This window comes from Protopterus annectens, chromosome 1.part0, assembly GCF_019279795.1.
Source record: "Protopterus annectens isolate FY-2018-M chromosome 1.part0, PAN1.0, whole genome shotgun sequence".
Lineage (NCBI taxonomy): Eukaryota > Metazoa > Chordata > Ceratodontiformes > Protopteridae > Protopterus > Protopterus annectens.
The window spans coordinates 463,980,704-464,004,130 of record NC_056725.1 but is presented as its reverse complement, the minus strand read 5'-3'; the positions used below and the strand labels follow the sequence as shown (position 1 = coordinate 464,004,130).

Here is a 23,427-nt window from a genome sequence, read left to right as displayed (position 1 = left end):
GGACATAAACTTTAACTCCACTAAGTCTAGTGTGAACTTATTTGATTTCAAACAGTTAATTAATAGTTGCACACATTATAGTAAGACTTCAGTTTTCCTGTTAGACTGCATCCTGGTATCAGTCCCTAGCAAATACAGTCCGACTGTCTCAGTGATCATTTCCCAAACTATATAACCAGATATCTCACACATCCACTTAAACAGTATGTTTATAAAACAACACGCAGCATTTCCAAGTTTAACCCAGAAATGTTTATCACTACCCCATCATCTGTTAACTTGAACTTAATAAAAATCCTCCCCTTAGATGATGCTGTACATAAATTCAATGCAACTTTCCTAAATATTCTGAATAGCCTTGTATCTCCTAGATGGAAGAGACGAAATACAAGTAATGCGATCTGCCCATCCAAAAAGAGTAGAATACTAATATAGGATAGAAAAATATAAAACACCTCAATATCTTGAAAACTTCAGAATGATTTGCGGTTGTACTATAAAGCAAATTAATGAAGACAAAACATTACAACACAACTTTACATCTCTTTAGTCTCCCTTCTTTACTCACTTCCTTACATCTATCAATTTCTCTCCCCTGGCTATCTCTAAATATACCATAAGCCTGCAACTGACTAAAATTTTGTATTATATTAAAGACTGTAAAATTTTGAAATGTTTTGTAATACTTTACATCTTTTCTGCCTGGGCCTTCACTGAAAATGGGCTCCTACTCAGTCAGACTTTCCCAGGAATCAAATGTCAGTCTATCAATAAATAAATAAATATGTGTAAGTGACTGTACCTGTGTGTGTGTGTGTGTGTGTGTGTGTGTGTGTGTGTGTGTGTGTGTGTGTGTGTGTGTGTGTCCACACGCGAGCATATGTAAAATATGTAAGTGTGTGTGTGTGTGTGTGTGTGTGTGTGTGTGTGTGTGTGTATGCGTGTGTGTGCATGCATATCTCTAAATATGTCGGTGTGTGTGTGCGTGTGTCCACGTGCGAGCATATGTAAAAATATGTAAGTGTGTGTGTGTGTGTGTGTGTGTGTGTGCTTGCTTGGTCACATATGTATCTATGTATCAATGCATGAATATTAAATATAATGGGTGCACTTCTAGACAGTGTTGAATGAGGAAACTGGTAGACAGAAGAAAATTGTATTCCTTAGACATCATTGGCCACATATGGTGGATCCCTGGATTGTATCAGGAGGCAAAACTAATAATACAGGTGAAATAGGTGGCACTGGAAATAGGGAAGAGATGGGAAGAATCAGATAATGCTATTAAGGAATCTGGAGAGCCAAAACAAGTTGGTCAAAAGAGAGTAACAGATAGATAAATAGAAAACCAAAAGTCTGGAAATACACGATTATGACAAATTTGTGGCTTAATTAATTTTATAAAATCTATAAGTGCTGTATGGCCCATAGTCATTCTATATAATTCACATTATCAGTAATGGTAAATAATACATTTAAACTAAAATGAGTACTGTTATTTCATTTATGCTATAGATTTGGATTGTTCTATAGCTAGATATTTTCAAAGTGAAACACATTGCATAAATCCATTTTATAAAAAAATAACAGTAAGATCGCATAATAAATTACAATTGAATATTTTGTGTGCTCAGTGCATATGTTCATTTTTATTTTGAATACTGTGCAAAAATATATGAGTGATCTGTTTTATTTGTTTTGGCATCAGTGGTGTTGTGTTATGTTATCGCCAAGACTTTCACACCTCAAGAGGAAAAATGGACATGTTTGTGTGTGCCAGTTCACCACACAGTATAGTCCTCATGAAAACCTTAGTAGTCTGAGTTAAGTAGCTATCAAATCCTAAAAAAAATGAGATCAAGTTGCCTGGAAATAATACAGCAAACTCATTGCCTCTATCTATCACTGATTAACATGGACCTCTTGTAAACCCTATTCAGTAGGTAGCACTACCCATGAAGTCTCCTTCACCTCATGTCCCATCTTTTCCACCTTCCTTTCACTCTGTGTTAACTTTTCATTCCTTTCTAGCTTCCCTCTGCCACTGTACATCTAATTGTGTATACTGTATGTATAGATGCTCTATTTTTAAACAGTTTAAATTCTAGCAGTTATATCCTTTTTTATTTATAGTTATATGTTTAATTGTAGCTCTGATAGCTTGTGTGTAAAATATTCATACTTGTTCATCACTAGGCATGCATCCATTTGAAAAAGTTAACTTTGCTATCTTCTGTCTAATGTAATTTCCTTGGGCTGAACATGAAAATGGTTCAATGGGATCAGTTCTCTTTCCCAATTAACAGATGGGAAAAATAAATAAATAAAAAAATGACTTGCTCAGTCATTCGGTAAGCAATTGGAACCTGATAGAATCAAACCTTGGACTACAAAGTGACATACACTGAGTAGCCACAGGTGTACCATATTTCTTCTCTGGAATTTGTAAAATAGAGGTTTTATTTCTCCGGCAGATTAAAAAAATAAAGCTAAGTATGAAATCAGACTCTGGAACAGGGGTGAGAAATAATACACTTTTTTGTTTTGCTTCCCACAGAATGTCATCTGATGGCTCCTTTTCTTGGATTTAGTTGTCCTGTTCATTCTAGGAGGTGAGAGACAGGAATTAACAGATTAGGCAAGAGCTTTATGGCCATTCATTCCTGCCTGGGAAATGGCATCAGTTCTCTGTTTCCTGAAGACAATCAGGTGGTAAGGAGTGGGTCAGGGGGCGGTGACTTACTCTCTCCATGTGGAAGAGCCACTTCCTCCCTCAGCAGCTTCTCCAAGCTCCGTTGTTCCTGTCTCCCTAGGGGAAGCATGCCTTTGTTTGCCACCTTACCCTCAGCTTGTAGTGCGACAGCACTTTGACAGCATGGACTCAGCATGCTTAGACTCTATTGACTGTAACAACTAATGCTCTTGCTAGGTGTCATCCTTGTGGTCAGCCAGTGCCACCTCCCTCACCCCAGAATGGGTAAGGCGACAGCAGTTGCTCACTCTCATCCTCCCTCATCAGCTCTTACAGGCACTTGAGCAACAAATCAAATGTGGGTCACCTGTAGCAATATGGAGATGGGTCCCAGAAATAATATACTCAATGTAATAAACTGAAGCTTGGAACACATGCTTAATACAATGTTTAAAGACATGGCTGTGACACTAATTATGCAGGCTAGATCAGGAATCCACTTTTGTGAATAGTCAGGACACTTAAATGTACTACAGTCTAGAAGACCTATGAATTCTTTGAAGCAAAAGGGCATGGAAAAAGTGATGCAATTAAAGTGAATGGAAGGAGATAGCCGACTTCTTTAGATAAAGTGATAAAATGATTATGAGAGGATGAAAAAGTAGTCTGCTAACTGATGTAGTGAACAAAGTGTTACACAATGATGGAGTTATGTAGCAGAGAAGAAAAGGACACAAGGAAAAATGACAAGATAATAGAGCAACAGGTGGTTATGTTAAATAATAAGAACTAATTTACAACAATGATAAAAAGAGAAAAACATTATATATATATATATATATATATATATATATATATATATATATATATATAGTTTGTATACAATTACTAAAATGAAACATAGGAAAGGTACAGCAAAAAAACAAAATTAGTGTCAAGACACCTGGATCATTAAAATGCACAAGCGACTGCACATTCTGCAAGTTAACATAAATAATATGAACATATTGGGTGAGAAGGATGAAAAAAGCACTGTAGTTAACAGATTTGAAATGACTATACAATACCAGAGTAAGGACAGATGTGAAATGAATATACAATACCAGAGAAGGACAGATGTGAAATGAATATACGATACCAGAGTAAGAACAGATGTGAAATGAATAAACGATAGAATCAGAAGTGAATATGAACGGCAGACATTAAAGAGTTTCTGGAGAAGGAAAGTGACACTGCAGGTCTGGAAGAATGAGTATGCAGGAGTAACAGTATGAACAAAGAGTTAAAAGAATTTAGAATTGTTAACAGAATTACTAAACAACAACAGGGGGCCTTATATGAAACCATCATAGAAGAAGGCTATATTATTAAAATCTACAGCTTGCATGCATCAGTTACGTTTAAAGAAAGGCAGATTTTCTTTAATAAAATTAATCCTTTTGTGTAAATAGCACATAGGATACTGGAACATATATCATTGTGTTGATGATCTAGTTACCAAATCCAGTATTAAAAATGCCAATATACTGAAAAATCAGTTCTTCTAAATTTTTGGCATATATTGTAGACAGACACAATAACAGTTGGAATTCACACTGTTTTATATATATCAAGGGCATATTTAAAGCTGAAACTATTGTCATGTTATGTGAAATTTGAACAGTCAGCCTTCACTGAGGAAGTGCTACGTTTTTTAGTAGCCATATATTCATGAGAAGGTAGGTAAATAAATACCTACCAGAAGTCTCAGGTCTCATTTTGTATTATCAGCTGCCTATCCCCAGATAACACAGGTTGCACCTTAAGTCAGGGGGCACCAACTGGTCCTATAGGTAAGTAGGACCATGACTGTATCAGGTTCAAAATATTGAAGCAGAAAAATGGAAAAAGAAAAGGTAAAAAAATTACCAATGCAGCCCAAGTTGAAATTCACAACGAGTTTAATCATCCAAGTCTAAAATATCAAGATCTACAATAACATCTTCTGGAACCGATTAAGCGCTTTCACCCAACCAAGGGCATCTTCAGAGTCAGTTAATACAGAATTACTGGTTGCTTTTAAAACAATTTGTAACTCAACATTAGCCAATAAAACTCAAAAAACAATCAAATAACAATCAAATAATTAACATCAGTAATTGATCTATTGATTCACCATGTATTTTTTAACCCTTCATATTGTTACCACAGTAACTATTTGTGATGTATCATTTAGTAAAGTAACACATCTAACAAAATATTCACAAATTTGTCTGTAAATAATAAATAGCAAATAAAACAATAAATAAATAAACAAACTGCTATCCCAATGTATTTTGAATTTTGAATTTTGATGTTATACCAACAAAGCCTTTTGTTTTAAAATACAGGCTAAAGAAATAACATCATTGATGCCAGGCTTTGTACTAGCATCCAGTCTTACTTGCCATAAGCACTCCTTTACTTCTAACATGTTCTGATAATCACCCCCAAAATCTGTCGTGTAAATCCTATCTATCACAAAAAATATAAATTTATTAAAACTTACACAGCTTTGACTGTGAATAAATAAAGAATTTGTTATTTTTTTATTCTTTATATCAAATAAACAAATATAAACAAAGAATACTTGAACACACTAGAGATATAAAGAATAAAAAAATAACAAACTCTTTTATTTATTCACAGTCAAAGCTGTGTAAGTTTTAATAAATTTATATTTTTTGTGATAGATAGGATTTACACGACAGATTTTGGGGGTGATTATCAGAACATGTTAGAAATAAAGAAGTGCTTATGGCAAGTAAGACTGGATGCTAGTACAAAGCCTGGCATCAATGATGTTATTTCTTTAGCCTGTATTTTAAAACAAAAGGCTTTGTTGGTATAACATCAAAATTCAAAATTCAAAATACATTGGGATAGCAGTTTATTTATTTATTGTTTTATTTGCTATTTATTATTTACAGACAGATTTGTGAATATTTTGTTAGATGTGTTACTTTACTAAATGATACATCACAAATAGTTACTGTGGTAACAATATGAAGGGTTAAAAATACATGGTGAATCAATAGTTCAATTACTGATGTTAATTATTTGATTGTTATTTGATTGTTTTTTGAGTTTTATTGGCTAATGTTGAGTTACAAATTGTTTTAAAAGCAACCAGTAATTCTGTATTAACTGACTCTGAAGATGCCCTTGGTTGGGTGAAAGTGCTTAGTCGGTTCCAGAAGATGTTATATTAGACCTTGATATTTTAGACTTGGATGATTAAACTCATTGTGAATTTCACCTTGGGCTGCATTGGTAATTTTTTTATCAAAATATTGAAGGCCAATCCTGTCATAATGGCAAGCCAAAGCAGCCCATATAGGATCATCACGGGATCATAGGATTAGAGGAGTTACAAGGCAAATAAGCCAAATGGACATTTATACATTGCCACTACCCACCCTTACGCTTTATCTCCTCATGCAAGGAGGGACAGGCCAATCAAACCAAGGATGAATTTATGAATATCCAGCTCCTTTTTGAAGGTAGACAGTGTGTAACACTGCTTAATTTTGAGAGGAAGCTTGTTCCAGAGTAGATGCTGCATGACAAATCTGTGGTGACTTGTTTAAAATGGAAATAACCACTCAATAACCTACCAGTTACATACTTGTTTCAGATAATCAAGTTAAAAGTTTGAGAAGGTAATTTCAACTATGTGAAAGGTCATTAAAATGAAGTAACTAAGACCAGAATGGATATAAAACAAACATAAAATATATTTGAAGAAACCAGACTGGTAAATTTAGTAGATGTTATGTCAATGTAAGTGGAAAGGTTAGTGCTTAAGCATGTTTTGTTCTGGGGAATGGTTGGTTTTGGTGGTGGTAAAGAGTGAAATATAATACAAATGTGTCCACAGTGAGTCCTTTTAGATATTTATTGAAAAGGGAGAAAAAAAGAAGTATGGAGAATATGTTTGAACCTGAAATAGATGAAATGAAAGCAGCAGAGAAAAGATGTTGTGAAGGGAAGTGAAATGTTTTATAATAAATGGACTGACAGGTAGAAGGCATTAAAGGGTAATTTATTTTGTCAACATTTAAAGAAAAGTGTAGAAGAGGAAATGATAAGACAGTGTATTGTGTAATAAGGTGACAAATGCATTACATAAGGCTATACAGAAAGGAGGGGAAAGACAGGCAATGAAGAAGACGCAGTGGTTACTGTAAAAATAAAAATAAAAGGTTGCTATTTTGGGCAGAAATATATAGTGAAAGATGTGATACAGGAAGTGCATCCTTTATAGTGTTGAAGAAGAAACTAAAATACATAATAAAATAAATGCTGCAGTATAAGTGAGGGATTTTAACCAAACCATGAGATATGTTAAAAGTATTACAAAATCATTTAACAGAGAAACTTGGAAAGAAGTGTATGTGGGTTGGGGCAGGAAGGGGTATATTTGCCTGATAATGAACAGAATTTAACTGAAAGGGATATTAAGGTAGAAGAGCAAACACAGAAAACAATGAAAATGTGAGTTTGCTTGTAAGAAATGCCACAGAGTATGGTTTCTCTGAGCATTTTGAGACATGCCGATTAGAAATGGCCACAAGGATTTTGAATGAGTTGTGTGATGTATGATAGTAGATGCGTGAAAACTGATGTTTATTTGAAAGAAAGGAAATGAATAATCTTAGGCCACTAGTGATGTTACTGCTTATAAGGTAGCAGCATTGATTTTACAGTAAAGACTGAATAATGTAATAGAAGGATAGATAAAAGACATGGGATAGACAGAGTATGGAAGGGTTGTTATATCTTATGTAAGTAGAAAAATAGGGGTAATGTATAAGAAGAAAAGGATACATTTGTGAAGAAAAATATTGAATCATGCCATCTTCGCTGCTATGATTCTGATTTCACATTTTCTTTCATTCTGAAAATGCACACTTGACTCCACAAAACCAATCTAAAATCCAGTTGTTTGTTTTCTGGCATTTTAAAGATGAGGGCTTCATCTCAAAATATGCATTCCTTTACATATGCACTTCCAGTGTAGCATGTACACCACCCAGATGATAAAAATTCTCTCCTCAATTGCATCAGCTCAAAAGATTTTTCATGGCATACCCCAGTTCTCAGTGCATGAGTATACCTATTTAAAGTGCCCTGTGCATTTCGTGAAAAATGTTCAGCAGCGTGAGATCTGATATTCCATAAAACACTCATTCTATTAGGTAGTAGGTAGCTATACCCTGTCATTTTAGAATAGACACAGAGTCGTAGCGGGAATGCTGGGGGTGGTGGTTCCATTATGGCCCCAGAAAGAACAATGGAATGGCATCTAAAGCCGTAAGTCCAAATGGCGTGGATAATTGTGATTTTACTCATGCTTTGCATGGTGTTTTCAGAATTTAGTTACGTATTTTATAAACGTTATTGCTCAGCTGTGGTGTACAAAAGCATATGTTGGGTGTTCAGGTACAGGATTTTAAAACATCAATGTATAATAAAGTCTGACAGTTAGCATAGAAGATCAAGGTTATGAGCTGTTAACAAGCTGCGTCCTGTTGAACAGGGTTTGATTCCTGCAGCCTCGTGACCCTAAACTAATCACTTAACCTGACAGTGCTTTGGGGCAGTTCAGATATTGGGCTGGGCTCCTCATGTTCTCCTTGATGACAGGCCTAGTAACTACCTATGAACCTAAATATTTTATTAATATTCTTTCCATTGTGTTGCACCTTATCAAATTAATGAGACACAGTCAGCAAAATAGTTTAGTATGATTTGCAGACACCATAATATCATGATAATATATGTGAAAAGGCATTTTAGTAATAAAAGACTAGATATATATCCGCTTTTTGTCTAGCGTTGATTTTTTTTCTATTATTCATAAGAAAAAAACAAGGATGAAAACATACATTTAAGCACAGGTTATTTTATTCAGCATGCAGTTAATATTATCTCTTACTTTATATATACTTGTTTCATGGCTGTTAGATTTTAGTGAAGTTAGGTCAAAACTTCCATCTACTATTTTAAAGGAATGGATTTGGAAATTATAACTTTAAAGAGGAGAAACTAGACAAAGGTTTCTCAATCAATTTTCTGAATTAACTTTAACTGCAACATTCAAATGTAATATTTCTTGAAAACCTCTGCTACATAAAGAACGCCTTCTGTTCAATAAATAGAGGGGCAAAGTCTAGCAAAACATGAGTACAAGACCAACTGCACTTTAGGATAATATGGAACTTCCCTTAAGGTACAACCATTTCAGAATGAATATAAACTGTAAAGTTGCAAGAGAGACACTGCAATCCTATGGTTGTTTTGTGTTGTGCATTACTTTCATGATACTTTACAGAAATGGTGTTACAATTTACAAAATTCTAAAATAACTTCCTAAATCTGAAACCTGTTTACCAACAAAAAGTGAAACACTGTACTTCAGATTGTATAATTTTAATTTGGGATATTTACAAGGCTGCATTCCTACTTCCTAGCAAGAATAAACTCTGAGGTGAAGTAAAATGCTCCTCTCCTTTCATGAAAATACACATTTCCATAGTGGCAGACTGTGATGTCACAAGCAAAACCCATTACTTTTAATTCCAGACATCTTTAACAGTCACTGAATAGTGAAATATAAGCACTCAGATGTATTAAGTCCATCCATTTTGAGGACATGAAATAAACAGAAAGGCTGCTTATTATAGTTACATTACTTGCAACTTTTTAGAAGTAACATGAGTATAAGTTCTCTGTGCTTTACTGAAACATAACTGCCCCTGAGAAAATATTTACACCTTAAAGTCTGGCAGCATTGCGCATTAATACACTGAATGATTGCCATTTCACCTGGCACATTTACACATTTTCTCACCTGGTGGTGACTCTTTCATCAACTGAAGTTTCACAGCAGTGTTGGTAAGGCTGCGAGGTAGCAAGACTGGACATCGTGAAGCAAGCTGTGTTAGCAGTGGCCTTGAGTAATGAACAAAGGCCTTTGATCCATTAGTCAGGAAAGGACAACGGTGAAGAATGGACGACATGATTTTAAACTTCCAGTACTATGGAGAGAATTTATTATGAAACATCAGAAGGATGTTTAGTCAAAATATGTATTTTGAAAATTCAGCAATTAATACTGTAAAAATTGTTTGAAGAGAACATAACTTCTGCAATATCCAAAACCGACCATACAGGAAGTTGACACATTTAGATTACTCAGAGACAGACAGATTTTATATATATATATATATATATATATATATATATATATATATATATATATAGGTACAGTAAAGGTATAATCTAGACAAACTCTGTTTTAAATATATTATCTTGCAGTGCTGAATTTAGGATTCAGGACTAGACAACACATGTAAGGATTGTAAAGATTTTCCCACAATGCAATATATACAGTAAAACAAGAGGAAGATAAGGTGCAAAATTCAAAAGGCAGTTATCCATAAGGAGTGTGATAGTGTTATTAGAAAAAGTGTGTATGCATACTCTGTGACCTTGTGCAAGTCATTTAACCTCCTTGTGCTTCTAGGACTTTCTCCAGAAAAGGTAATAGTTCTACTATAAAATCCACACAGTTACCAAAGTGAAAAAAAAAAAGTTTTGCTCAGACATCATTGAAAGCTAAAACTCTCTCCCACAACACCATAACCCCACATCAACCCCAACGAGTGTCCCTTTTTTCCAGTTTGAATGTAATGTTTGCCTATCATATTTGGTAGTGTGGGATCAGGGGACAAAAGTCTGTAACTCTGTGGGTGACAGGTATGCCCTGTAGCATAAGCTCTGTCCTCACTCCATCCAAAGGAAGGCCATCAGGCACTTGGCTGATTGGTCACATCCCAGTATAGTCTTGTAATGCATGGTTTGGAAATCAAAAACAGTTTGCCAGTGACACATCTGGATGCATCCCAGTATAGTCTTGTAATGCATGGTTTGGAAATCAAAAACAGTTTGCCAGTGACACATCTGGATGCCTTGCCATGTGCCATCAAACATGCAAATACTTTCATGGTGTGATTTATTTAGTGTTGTGGAAAATGTCTGGGAAATGCATGTCAGCAGTGTTGTGGTAGTTGAGAGTGGTGAAGCATCTATGCATTTTATCTATCTACCTACCTTATCTATCTATCCATTACTCCTTTGTTAGCCTCTCCATATCAGCATGTCACATTAGGAGACTTTCTTTTCCTACAGAAGAATAACATGTTGGCGTCCGATCTCGGAGAAGCTTGGCAGAGGAAACCTAGATGACATGCATAGGAGGCTGTAGTTTTTTTAATGATTTCAACCCTGGGAAAGACAACATGTATTGTGGCCAACACGTGCACATAATACTTCATGATAGGGCTTCATCTTAGCAGCTCGACCCAAAACCCTTGAGACGCTGCCTTAGTCTCATATCCCTTGGTCTTCACAAACGATCACTCAGGCAAATTGGTACTCCTAAACCTTCTTAGAGGGAGGGCAGTAGGATGTCAACTATTTGATCCAACTGCTACCAGGTGGTGCTGTAGAACCCTGGTCCTAATGAAACTGGGTCACCAACATCGAAGATGGTAACTCCCTCTGTGTGTCAGCAAGCTAGCAAGCATTTATGTATTTAACAGCATCACGTATACTATATGTTTCTGTACACTGTAACATAATTGTGCCTCCCCCAAAGAATGTTTGAATTCTTTCACCATTCTTGACCTTAATATTTCCCCAGAAAATCTGGTTTGGTCATTCACTATCCTTTGTCTGAAAAGAAGACAAAACTATTCCTCTTTCACTTTGTCATCTACTGAGTATCTTCAAAATGAGTTTTGTTGTCCTCACTCATCTGAGAGTCTCCACAAGGGAGGCAGGAGAGAGAAGTTATAATGAAACCAATTTTGGGGCTTATACTTTGTAAGACATGGGAGAAGATAACCAAGGTGGTCAGCAAAGGGGATGGATGGATATGTCACAGTGAATGCATATAAAAACGTAAAGGCAACTGAAACACGAAGAACTAAAGAACAAATGCATGAATAAACGTGAATGCATGCTCCAGCAGCTTGTCATAGCAGGCAGTTATAGTAGCATCAAGCAGGATTGGGAAGGTGATGAGGAAATGTCAGTGTAGGGAGTTGGAGGTAGCATTCTCAGGAAGGTTGTCGATGCCATCAGCTTTCAGGTTAAGGAAGGAGAGAATAGGGAATATAATGACAGGCTGTGGCAATGGTAAAGGGAGAACTACTTGAGACTGCTAGGAATATGGTAGGCACCTGGAAAAGTGATCACCTCTGTTCCAGGGGCAGGCCCTATCTTAGCTCTGAAGGACAAGGTGTTCAGAGCTGGTTTGAAACAGTAAATCTGAATGATCATGTTTTTTAAATGAGATGAAAGCAAAGGATGCCATGCATGCAGAACAGACAATAAATACTTAGACTGTATACAAAAGATAAAATCCGGCACAGAACAGAGAAAGGGAACAAACAATACTAACCCAAAATATGACAGATCAGTATGATTATGCAATGCAAAGAAATTGGGGTAGGAAGAGGAGGAGATGAAAGCAGTGATGTGAGAAAGAAGGGAGGACTGACATTGCTATGGGAAAGGAGGGTGGACAGACACTGATATGGAAAAGGAGGGGGGGCTGACATTGCTATGGGAAAGGAGGGTGGACAGGCATTGCTATGGGAAAGGAGGGTGGACAGGCATTGCTATGGGAAAGGAGGGGACAGACATTGCTATGGGAAAGGAGGGTGAACAGACATTGATATGGAAAAGGAAGGGGGACTGACATTGCTATGGGAAAGGAGAGGACAGACATTGCTATGGGAAAGGAGGGTGGACAGACATTGATATGGAAAAGGAGGGGGGACTGACATTGCTATGGGAAAGGAGGGTGGACAGACATTGCTATGGGAAAGGAGGGTGGACAGACATTGCTATGGGAAAGGAGGGTGGACAAACATTGATATGGAAAATGAGAGGGGACTGACATTGCTATGGGAAAGGAGGGGGGACAGACATTGCTATGGGAAAGGAGGGGGGACAGACATTGCTATGGGAAAGGAGGGGGGACAGACATTGCTATGGGAAATGTGGGTGGACAGACATTGCTATGGGAAATGTGGGTGGACAGACATTGCTATGGAAAAGGGGGGGGACTGACATTGCTATGGGAAAGGAAGGTGGACAGACATTGATATGGAAAAGGAGAGGACAGACATTGCTAGCATCGGAAGTATCAGTTTGAATGTGATATTTGCTAAGTGACTTTGGTAGGGTGGGAGCAGAGGACACAAGTCTCTAACTTTGTAGGTGACAGGTATTATTGGGGTATTACTGGAGATGCTCCTGCATTTGCCTTTAAGAATATATATAATCTAAAATGACAGCTTTATTATATTATAGAGAGAAAACAAGAGGTGCTTTAAGTGAGCAGCAACTTACTTTACATTGTAAGAATTGTGTGATTTGTAAATCTATACTATTCACTTTCACTTTTGATCATTCAGTTACTAAGAAAATACTTCACTTTAATTTTTTGCTGATTGTACCAGAAATAATCTGATATATATATATATATAGCTAGACACAAGTCCTTCTAACACACATTTTATGATGGTACAATGATCCAGTGGTTGATGGAATTTTTTAACTGAACATAACTTGGATATTAGAAATAGTATTTGAAGTAATGCTTTATTTAAGAACATAAGGATATAGGAATCATGTAAGCATGTGATTATGAAGACCATAAGATGCTTAGCCATATGCACTTTTAAGAAGTCACTTAAAATGTATGATTTCCTTTCCATGCACTTAATAGTGCTTACCACAAACTGAGCAAGGACGCACAGGATAACCCTGTTGAAAATCTACATTTACCTGTCCAGCCTTCATGAAGACTAGCTTAAAGGTATAACATGACAATTTGCCTGTATAATTCTCCATGTTTTACAATTAGTTATGGTAATGTGTTTGGTGGTAACATAGTCCAACACATTGGACTGATTAAATATACGTGGATTTCTCCTTTACAAGATAATTTGTTTCCATGACTTAACTAAACATGTAGTTTAAAACCAGTTCTACAGCAAAGAAGTCTAAAATGCTCACTTTTAACAATTTTATTAATTTTATTTTAAATTATGTGAATGCATTTTGTTATTTAATGAGCGGATTTTAATGTGTTTTACCATGAGCACTTGACAAACCCATTATTGTTTTTAAATGTCTAGTTTATTAAATGTGTTAAGGCAGTATTCATGTTTCAAATGCGTTTCTTTGACTTATTTCATTTGTTGGATTCATTGCTTGATGGTCTGGATTTATTCACTGAATCTTTAATACATTTGGAAGATTAATATTTCTCTATCCTTAACAGTGACTCAAAGTCATGGCACAGACCTCACTATTTTTTTTAATTTAGGTATGTATTTAAGTGGTGTGTGTGTGTGTGTGGCTCTCCGCATGCATATGGAGGTGCAGAGCCCCAACAAGATCTGGAAAAAATGTCCATGTTGCCTTTGGTATTAATCATTTAAAGAGACATTTGCATTATCACCTTGCAGTTTGATATATTAATAATCAAATAGTGCTATTGGTTGGTTTCTTTTTGATCTTGTATCTTTTTCTTCTTCTTAAATGAACTGTAGATATAACTTGAAATGTGCATGCAATTTCTGTGTCCAAAATGTTTTTGAGTATAACCAGACTACTGTTTTTGCAGCCATGTATTATACTTTAATTCATATTCAATAATAAAACCTTTTCACTTTTGCCAGGGTCTCGGATTGTGTTTGGGACCGGAGTACAATGGGAAGGAGCTTGCAGCAGAAGCATAAAGGATATTAAATACTAAAATATGTTATAAATATTTAAGAAATTGTATTTATTTTATTGTATATCCTTTTTTATTTATTTAATGTTTGTTAACCAGGTAAGTGAGCTGGTTCAGTAACCCTTTTCAGTGGCTACCTGGGCCAAGCAGTTAGCAATATACGTACAACAAAATGTCTTATAGTAACAGACACATACAATGAATACAGAAGGCATAACATTTAGAAATAATTTTATAAATACATTAAGTAATACATACAAGAAATAATTTTAAAAATACATAGCACAATTATATAAATAGCATAATATAAGGTAAAATGATTAAAAGAAGGGATAGAAAATAAATATGTCAACAAAACTAACAGTGAACTTAAGTAAACATATAGGCAACAGAATACAGAAGAAATATATGCACTGAAGAAAAAGACAGTAATGACCTACATCTACCTTTATATAATTTCCCTAGACTATCTCCTTGTTACAAGTGCTCAAAGTATGAGAAAAAAGAGGGAGAGAGGTTAGTGAGTTCTAAAGGTAGCAATATGGAAGAGGGTATGGATGGATTGTTGGAGGGCGCGGCAAAAAAGACATTTAAAAAGTATCTTTGAAGCAATGGCATTTTTTCTTCAAGCAGGTGAGCATGGAGTGACTTCTTGAAAAAAAAAATAAGATTTTTAATTTGTTTGATGTGTTCAGATAGATAATTCCAGCAAGCAGGAGCAAGTTTAGAGGTAGACTTTTTGCAGCTATTAAGTGTAAAAAGAAGTCTGGAAATTCAATACATACACAAACGTTGCTGCATTTCTGTGGAATTATTTGAGCACAGAAATCTTTCAAAACAGATGACTTGAAGACCAATCAGGCTACCTATAATGAGAGAAGATTGGATGTTTTCTCAGAGGTAAGATAAGTGGTACTATCATAAGGTCATAAGGTCATAAGCTAGGGTCCTCAGTTGGTATCACCAGCTACCGTGGTTTTCATTTGATATGCAGTGTGGCAGGGTAGTGAAGAACTGGGTCAGTATTCCAGTACCTCTCAGCTGCCAATTTAAGCTGTGCCCTAACTACCTTGGGAAAATGGAAGCATTATATCATTATTTATTAGTTTGTAGCACTTACCTGTACTGCAGCTCTACACTTTCAGACCAGGTTATTTGAAACAACCAAGAGTGATCAGGTGACAACCTTGAGCCTGATATGCAGACACACACACACACACACACACACACACACACACACACACATACACACACACACGCAAACAGCTATAAATACATGTATATGCACACACACACACACACACACACACACACACACACACACACACACATATGCACGCGCACACTCACATACAAGCACTATGCATGACTTGGAATGCGTCGTTAAAAGTAAGTTTCTTTCTGTGGTATGCAGTCACTGCCTGACTAAATGGGTTAGAGTTCATGTGCAATGCTTGTTCCCAAGAATGGAAAGATTAACATTTCTGTAAGCACTAAGCAGTCTAGTCTATGTATGACTGATGTGGACACTTCCCTTCTTTGTGTCTGTTCCCAGCTGACTCCCCCCCCCCACATCACATGCCACACTATTACAATAATAGAGGACAGAAAATCATATTCTAGCAGAATGTTTGAAAAGTTTCTTGCCTGTAAAATTTTGTAAAAGAAAATGGTACAATTGTTTTTATTTCAGGGGTTGATGAGATAATCACATGTGGATCACTTCTGTTTATCATTTGCTTTGTTGCTGGCTCTTAAAATATCACATCTGTTAAACTGCTTTTGATTGTAGTTGACTTGTTAGTATATCAGCGTTTTCATTGTTAGATGTGCTACAGGATGAAGCGAGGGCACGCAACTCAGAGAAGAGATAACAGGTGAGCACTTTTTGTACTTCTCCAGGTTTGTGTGATCTTAGAGGTAGTATATATATATATATATATATATATATATATATATATATATATATATATATAGTGATCAGGGATGGGGACAGATCACATGGGGGGTACAGCATCACTATAGGAATGACTGGTTTTAGTCTTTTGTGCAGTTTTGTACTGAGCTTTATTAAATTGATGATTTTGTTTATCTTAGATATTTTTATTACCAGTATTTGAATTTTGTCTTAGGAAGATGTTTTGTTTCATTATATACCCATCACAGGGGCTGCACAAATTATACGAGATTCATGTTTGAGCAAACAAGTCTGGAGAGAAAGGCATCTCTCAGATAACTGGAGAGAAGCATTCTAAAGCCAGTGCATAATAACAAAAGGAGACATTTGCAAGTGTGGGCAGTACAGAGGCATCAGTCTCCTTATCACACTACATGAAAGTCATGGAGAGGGAGATTGAGACAAGAATATGCAGAGAGATGGCGGGGGGGTGACAGTTCAGATTCAGATTGGGATGCAGCACAACTGACCCACCGTTTGCAATGAGACAGATAGGTGAGAAGAAATTACAGATAAAGGAGTCCAAATGGACATTCCTAGACTTAGGTAAAGCATATGTCAAGGTCCCAAGAAAACTGTTTTGGGCAGTCCTGCAATGACTAGATGTCCAGAAATATTGACAGAATTAGTGCACGCTATGCACAAGGACCCAATGACTTAAGTATGAACAGTGTTCTGATTCACGAGTGGGGTGGGTGTGCATCAGGGTTCAGCTCTGAGCCCCCTGCTGTTCATACTGGCGATGGATTACTTTAGCAAATATGTTGGTGGGTCAGATCAACAAAGTTGCTGTATGCAGATAATGTGGCATTACAGGAAGATTGTGAGCAGGAGCCTCAGGAAATGATAGGGGAATAGAATGCAAAACTGAAAACCCAGGAGATGAAACAGAGTACATGCAAGACAATTGTCATGGTGATAAATAGCAAAAATCAGAAGAAGCTATAAAACTGAGATAGAAGGAAAAATAGTGAAACAAGTTAACAGCCTCAAGGATGTGGAAGGGATAGTTGAGGAGAAGGGAAGCCTGAATGAGAAGTCAATGCTAGAATGAGAGGTGTTGTAGCAAGTGGCTCAGAGTGTCAGGGATGATGTTTGAAAGAAGAATGCCAAAGAGGCTGAAAGGTAAGGTGTAAAAAATCGTGGTATGACCAGTACTACTGTATGGCACAAAAACCTGGATAGTGAAGGCAGAGCAGATGAGGAAGCTAGAGGTGATGCAGATGAAATGCCTGAGAAATGTAGTAGCTCCAGTTGCAGATAAGCTCAAACAGAGCAGATTAAAGTGGTTTGGGCACATATGCAGGAAAGCAGAAGACAGTTTGGTGAAGAAGATTATGGAGAGGCAGGAAGAAGGCAGGAGGAAATGAGAGCATCCAGCACAAAAGATAGATGGATTAAGTGAGAGAAGACCTGTCACAGTAAGGGCATGACTGACAACGAAGGTAGGAGAGTGGTGTTAAATTGAGAAGGTACCATTTGACGTGTAGCTGAAACACTGTCATGTCCTTAAGGGATAATTTGCATATATATCCCATGGGCCTCCAGTACAGGAGTTTTGAGGTATTACACAATGAAGACTCTAGCTCAGCTACATCTTTCTTGTAGTTTTTACTGACTAGTTTGTCTGTGCAACTCTTTTACCCTTTCGCTTGGATGTTATTTGGGTATTTTGCAGGCACCCCAAATGTTTATGGACAACATTCTTGATTTTAAGCTCTGTGTTTCTGAAGTATAGCCAAACAATCCACCTATGCTGTACTGATGAGGCCAAAAAAAAGGCAGAAGCATTGATGTCTACAGCTAGTGAAGTTAAGTTTTGTTAACCTAAATGTACTCATACAGACTTAAAAAAAATCATGGATATTTAGAAGACATGTACCTAAAACATTGTTATGTCCTTAAGTTGTCATTTGCATCTATCCCATGGGCCTCCACTACAAGAGATTTAAGGTATTACACAGTGAAGACTCAAGCTTGGCTAGGTCTTTCTTGCAGTTTTATCCAGATCAGGGGCTTTCAGTAAAATGCAAGCTGAAAGCAAATCATTGGAATTGGTAGTGGCTGAAGATTGTGTTTTAGAAATCTAGGAAGGTTGTTATCATATAGTTTGAGATTGTATAGCAGTGAGTTTACAGAGAAGAGTGATATTTTTGGGTCTATATTAAATCAGCGAATGCTTAAAAAAGCGAATGCTGATTTATCGACCCCATGTAAGCAAAAGCTTACAATCCCAAACACTGAGAACAGTGATTTTTTTTCCCAGGGAAAAAAAAAATTGCTGTTCCAAAAAAAACATTACATAAAGTGGGGGGATTCACCCCCACACCCCACCACGTGGGGGGGATGTGCCTCTCCTACTTAAATATACCAACTCTGAGATCGCACTATAGTGACAAAAATGGCAAAATAATGAAGGCGGCCAATCGATTTCTTTCCCAGGGAAAGAATTTGCTTATTTGCCATTTCGGTATTTTGCCATTTCGTGCTTTCAAGTTCAATCAAGATGCATTCGAAAGAATGCGTCTTCGATCATATAATAGGGAACCTATTTTTTATGGTGAATGTGGATGTGTTTGGACCATATTTATTTGCATGGTTAAATTTCTTACTGGTTTGTTCAACATGGATAATTGATGTCATTATAGTAAGAGACAATTTGCACAGCACTGTTGTTTGTTGATAGAGAGAGATTTTATTTTAAACACCTTTATTGAATTATCACTTGTGACATAGGCAAATTTACATTCATATACAAGTAATCAAACTATATTAACATAAACATTATACTTCACATATATTGCTATATATCATATAATATATGCAGCATTATATAAATTATTCAATTCCTGCCTTTTCTTTTACACAAGGGACATCTTCATTAAACCATCACTCACTACACAAGCAATCCGCATTTATACAAATGAAAACAAGCCACACCGACACAATTGAGATTTTTTTGCTGCTGTCCTGCTGTGAGGTGTTTATTAAGATTGTTCCAGAATAGTTGGCAGTACAACAGGTAGCATATTTACTTATGATGCAGAAGGTTTTGGGTTCTACTCCCACACGATATAAATACAGTTTTTTTTTTATTTTTTATTGAAACAAATCCACGGTGGTAAAGCAGTTAGCATTGCCACCTCACAGCAAGAGGCTCTCTGGTTTGATTCTGGTCTGGGTACGGGTTCGGCATGTCCTCCCTGTAGTTGCATGGGTTTCCTCCAGGTGCTCCGGTTTCCTCCCACATCCCAAAGACATTTCATTTGTATAAAGACATGCTAGGTGTGAATGTGTGCGTGTGTGTGCCTTCTGTGGAAGGTTGGGCACCAGGCTAGCAACTTAATACTGTAAAACTGCACTGCCAATCATTCTACAGACTGTTCCGCTGTGGTGACCCCTAATAAGAAAAGCCAAAATTAGAAGATTGAAATGAATCCTTAATCTTTCTTTTGACGGATTACTGTTTACCTTATGTGTCATTGATTTCCCTTTGCTCCATGCTTCTTGTGAATTCTGCATACTTTGTGCAGTTTTGTGGTGTTTTCCAGAGATAATCCCAATGGTGAAGATGTTTTTGGATATTAGAAGGTGTCCATACAAGATTTATTGATCTGGTTTCTTAGAGAAGGCTGGGACAGGTGTAATGATGAGCGGTAGCAGTAGGGTTACAATAGTGGATGACATAATCTAGTGAAGGGAGGGATATTCTGTTTTGGAAGTGTTTGTGATGGATTCTTATATAAAATGTAGAAATCATCACCACTGAATTGTGCTATTTTGACATGATTACAATTCCCTGTTGTGTTCAGCTGCGGTCATTGACACAGTCTTCTGTCATGTTCCTCTTGGATCAAGCCAATTGCTGTTATAATGCTGTGGGGAACTATGACCATCAAGAGGTTTGATGAGACCTTATTGTACTGATGTTTCAATTCCTGGTGAGATGTCCTTTGGCTTAATTTGCTGATGTAGTCAGTTCTTAAAAATCAGTATTTTGTTTGCATGTTGGTATGGTTCTTTGCTATGAAAAGTACTGTTGAAAATAGTGGACTCAGAATCACTTATGTTAGTTTGCCTCCTCTTTTCAATTAGAAAAGTTGTGAATTGCTAATTCATATATGCGGTAACAGCAAATGCCCATTTTACAGGTGTCTTTTTGGTGACCATTTTTTGCTTGGTTGCAGATGCTGAAAATAAGCTTCAAATTGACCCCAAGTTGCAAGATCCATTCCCTTCCAAACAGTGGAATATTGTTTTGCCACAGGCATACAGATCTACAGATTTTATTTAACCTTTTTGTAAAACTATATATAAAAACAGTTTCTAATAATTAAGCAGAGCCATAATGAATACCGTCTACCCAGAATCTGGTTCCATGTGCATCTCAAGTCCAGTTGCTTCTGATATAACCTACAGATCTCTGGGTTAGTTTAACGCTAAATTATATATTTACACTTAATACCTTGCACTTTATATTTACCATTTTCAAAATGTCAACATCTGATATGCTTTCCAAGTCGTTTTATGCACTGTGACACTCTTAAATGTATTTCTTTTCATTTTGCAGTTATTTCCCTGCCATTTAAGCTAATGACTATTTCTTATCACATGGTGACATGGTGTTCAGTATTTCCCTTTAAACCAGCTGTCTTTCTGATAATGAAAGGTTTATCCATAATAGAAAAACAATGGTCTTTGAGTCAGCTGACTTCCTAACTTGTAACAAATACACTCAGTCAGGTCTTGCTGCAGTTCTGTCGCATCCTGTAGAGCTTTTTCTATGGACATTTTGCAATTTGTAATCCTTAAACCTGAGTTAAATTTGATACCTGATTTTGAGAATAATCCCTTAGATATATTCCCAGTTTGTATACCACACACCCAACTCTTTCCAAGTCTCACTTAATTATTTTTGAAAATTGTATTGCTCTACCAGCCTACTTAATTCTGCTATGTATTCAGAAATGGTCTCACACTGCGGTGGTGGTGTTGCGGTAGCGTTGTCGCCTCATAGCAAGATGTTGTCCTGTTCGATTCTCAACTACAGCATCTTCTTTGTGGAGGCATACGTGAATGGGCGTGCCTTCGTTGAAGGTTGTGCATCAGGGCCTGTACGTAAAATTCCACTACCAATCATTAGCTGACCGGAGTTCTGCTGTGGCGACCCCTAACCGGGAAAAAGCCGAAAGACACAAACAAACAATTCAGAAATGGTTTCATCTTTCTTTTGACTTTACTTATAGAATCTAAAATATTCATAAAAGATAAATGCCACTGAATTCATGGGACTCTTCAAGATCTGCATAATGTCATGAAAAGGCTTAGATTTTATCTTCTCTGGTACCAGGAATCTGTACCAGCTTTATGTCCAAGTCATCCTGCAATAAGACTGAGCTCTTTCTGCATTCGATATTATTTCTTTCGTGAAACAGTTCTATTCTCTGTCTCTGCATATGTTGATTTGTATTAATCACTGACATTTAAGATGCCCACACAGGCAACACTATGACACTCCAATAGTTGTCATAGTTTTGTCAGAGATTATACATACCATTTTTATACTGAGCTGATATCTTCTGCACAGTTTTTTTTTACGGAATATACATGTTTTTCTACTGAGCTGATATCTTCTGCACAGTTGTTTTTTTTACGGAATATACATGTTTTTCTACTGAACTGATTGTTTTTATCTATAAATATCACAAGCACTTTGTAATTATGTAAGTAATATTGATAATATATAATTACTGTTTTGTTTACTATTACTTCTGATGCATGTGAAATGGAAACACTCTGTTAAACACTCTAGGCTACAAATCTGTTGTGGTATGATGATCTGAACGATAAACTACCGTAATTAAAGTAAGGCAATTCCCTTTGAAATACTGTTTAGTAGGAAATCCCAGCAAACATGGATAGCTATAAAACAATGACTGAAATTATCTAGCCATGAAAACAGCGAACGGAGCAAGAACAACTGTACTATGTTCTTCCATCAGTGCCGTCCACCTCTAAAGTAATTTTTCTGCCTCCACTCATACACTTCCATGGGCTTCAAACATGTTTTCAAACAATGACTAATGCTTTTGAATTTATGGAATAGTCTAAAAACAGTCTTAGCAAAGTGACAAAGCATGAAGAGGAAAATCTGAATGTTTTTAACTTCAACCTAAGAAGGTTATGTGCAATTCAATGTCTTTCAGCTTCTCCCATTAGGGGTCACCACAGAATATCACAGGTCCGCAGATTGATTGGCAGTGGGGTTTTTATGGTGTTGAGTTGCCAGCCCAGTGCCCAACCTTCACAGAACGCAGACACAGGCACTTACTGCATGTCATTAAAAACTCACTCGACCACAGGGAGGACACGCAGACGTCGCACAGAAGGCGCTCCAGCTGAGAATCGAACTGAAGAACCTCTTGTTGTGAGGTGAGAATGCTAACTGCTGCACCACCGTGGCTGACCTAAGCAGGCTATATGAAACCATTAAGACAGAACCTTCTTTGGAGAATGCTATAAAAACAAATCATTGCTTGGGACATTCCACCTTGTGTCTTCTTTCCCATACAAAATGTTTGCCAGCAATGCTTTATCATTATGAAGACTAATGCAGATTTTCTGGTGAAGCTAGAAAATTTACAAATAGGGCAAGAAAGAATGTACACATATGAGGGCAGAATAAAGACAGAAATTGATTTTTTCTTTTGTCAGAAACTACTAATGAAGTTAGAGTTGGAAGACGCAGTTGGTTTTATAGAACAATTTACTATATGGGGTATGTATGGGAAAATTGATGAGGTTATGAGTAGGGAAAGGTATAAAAAGCTTGAGGAAGAGACATGATATTAGAAGAATGGAAAAGGAAGCCTTTAGTAGTTTGGTTGAACAACATGAAAGTTAGTTAAAGATTCTAATAATTTTATGTTTTAAGAACGA

At 36.6% G+C, this 23,427-nt stretch overlaps 1 protein-coding gene across 2 annotated transcripts in view; it reads right to left on the bottom strand.

Annotated features, from left to right (window-relative positions):
- Window positions 1–23,427, bottom strand: part of LOC122792914 (5-aminolevulinate synthase, erythroid-specific, mitochondrial-like) — a 199,260-nt gene that overhangs the window by 139,872 nt on the left and 35,961 nt on the right. For both annotated transcript variants that reach the window (XM_044060480.1, XM_044060489.1), the window contains exon 2: window positions 9,567–9,753. In XM_044060480.1, coding sequence (XP_043916415.1) covers window positions 9,567–9,735 — 169 coding nt within the window. In that variant the 5' untranslated portion in view covers window positions 9,736–9,753. The remainder of the gene's footprint in view (window positions 1–9,566; window positions 9,754–23,427) is intronic.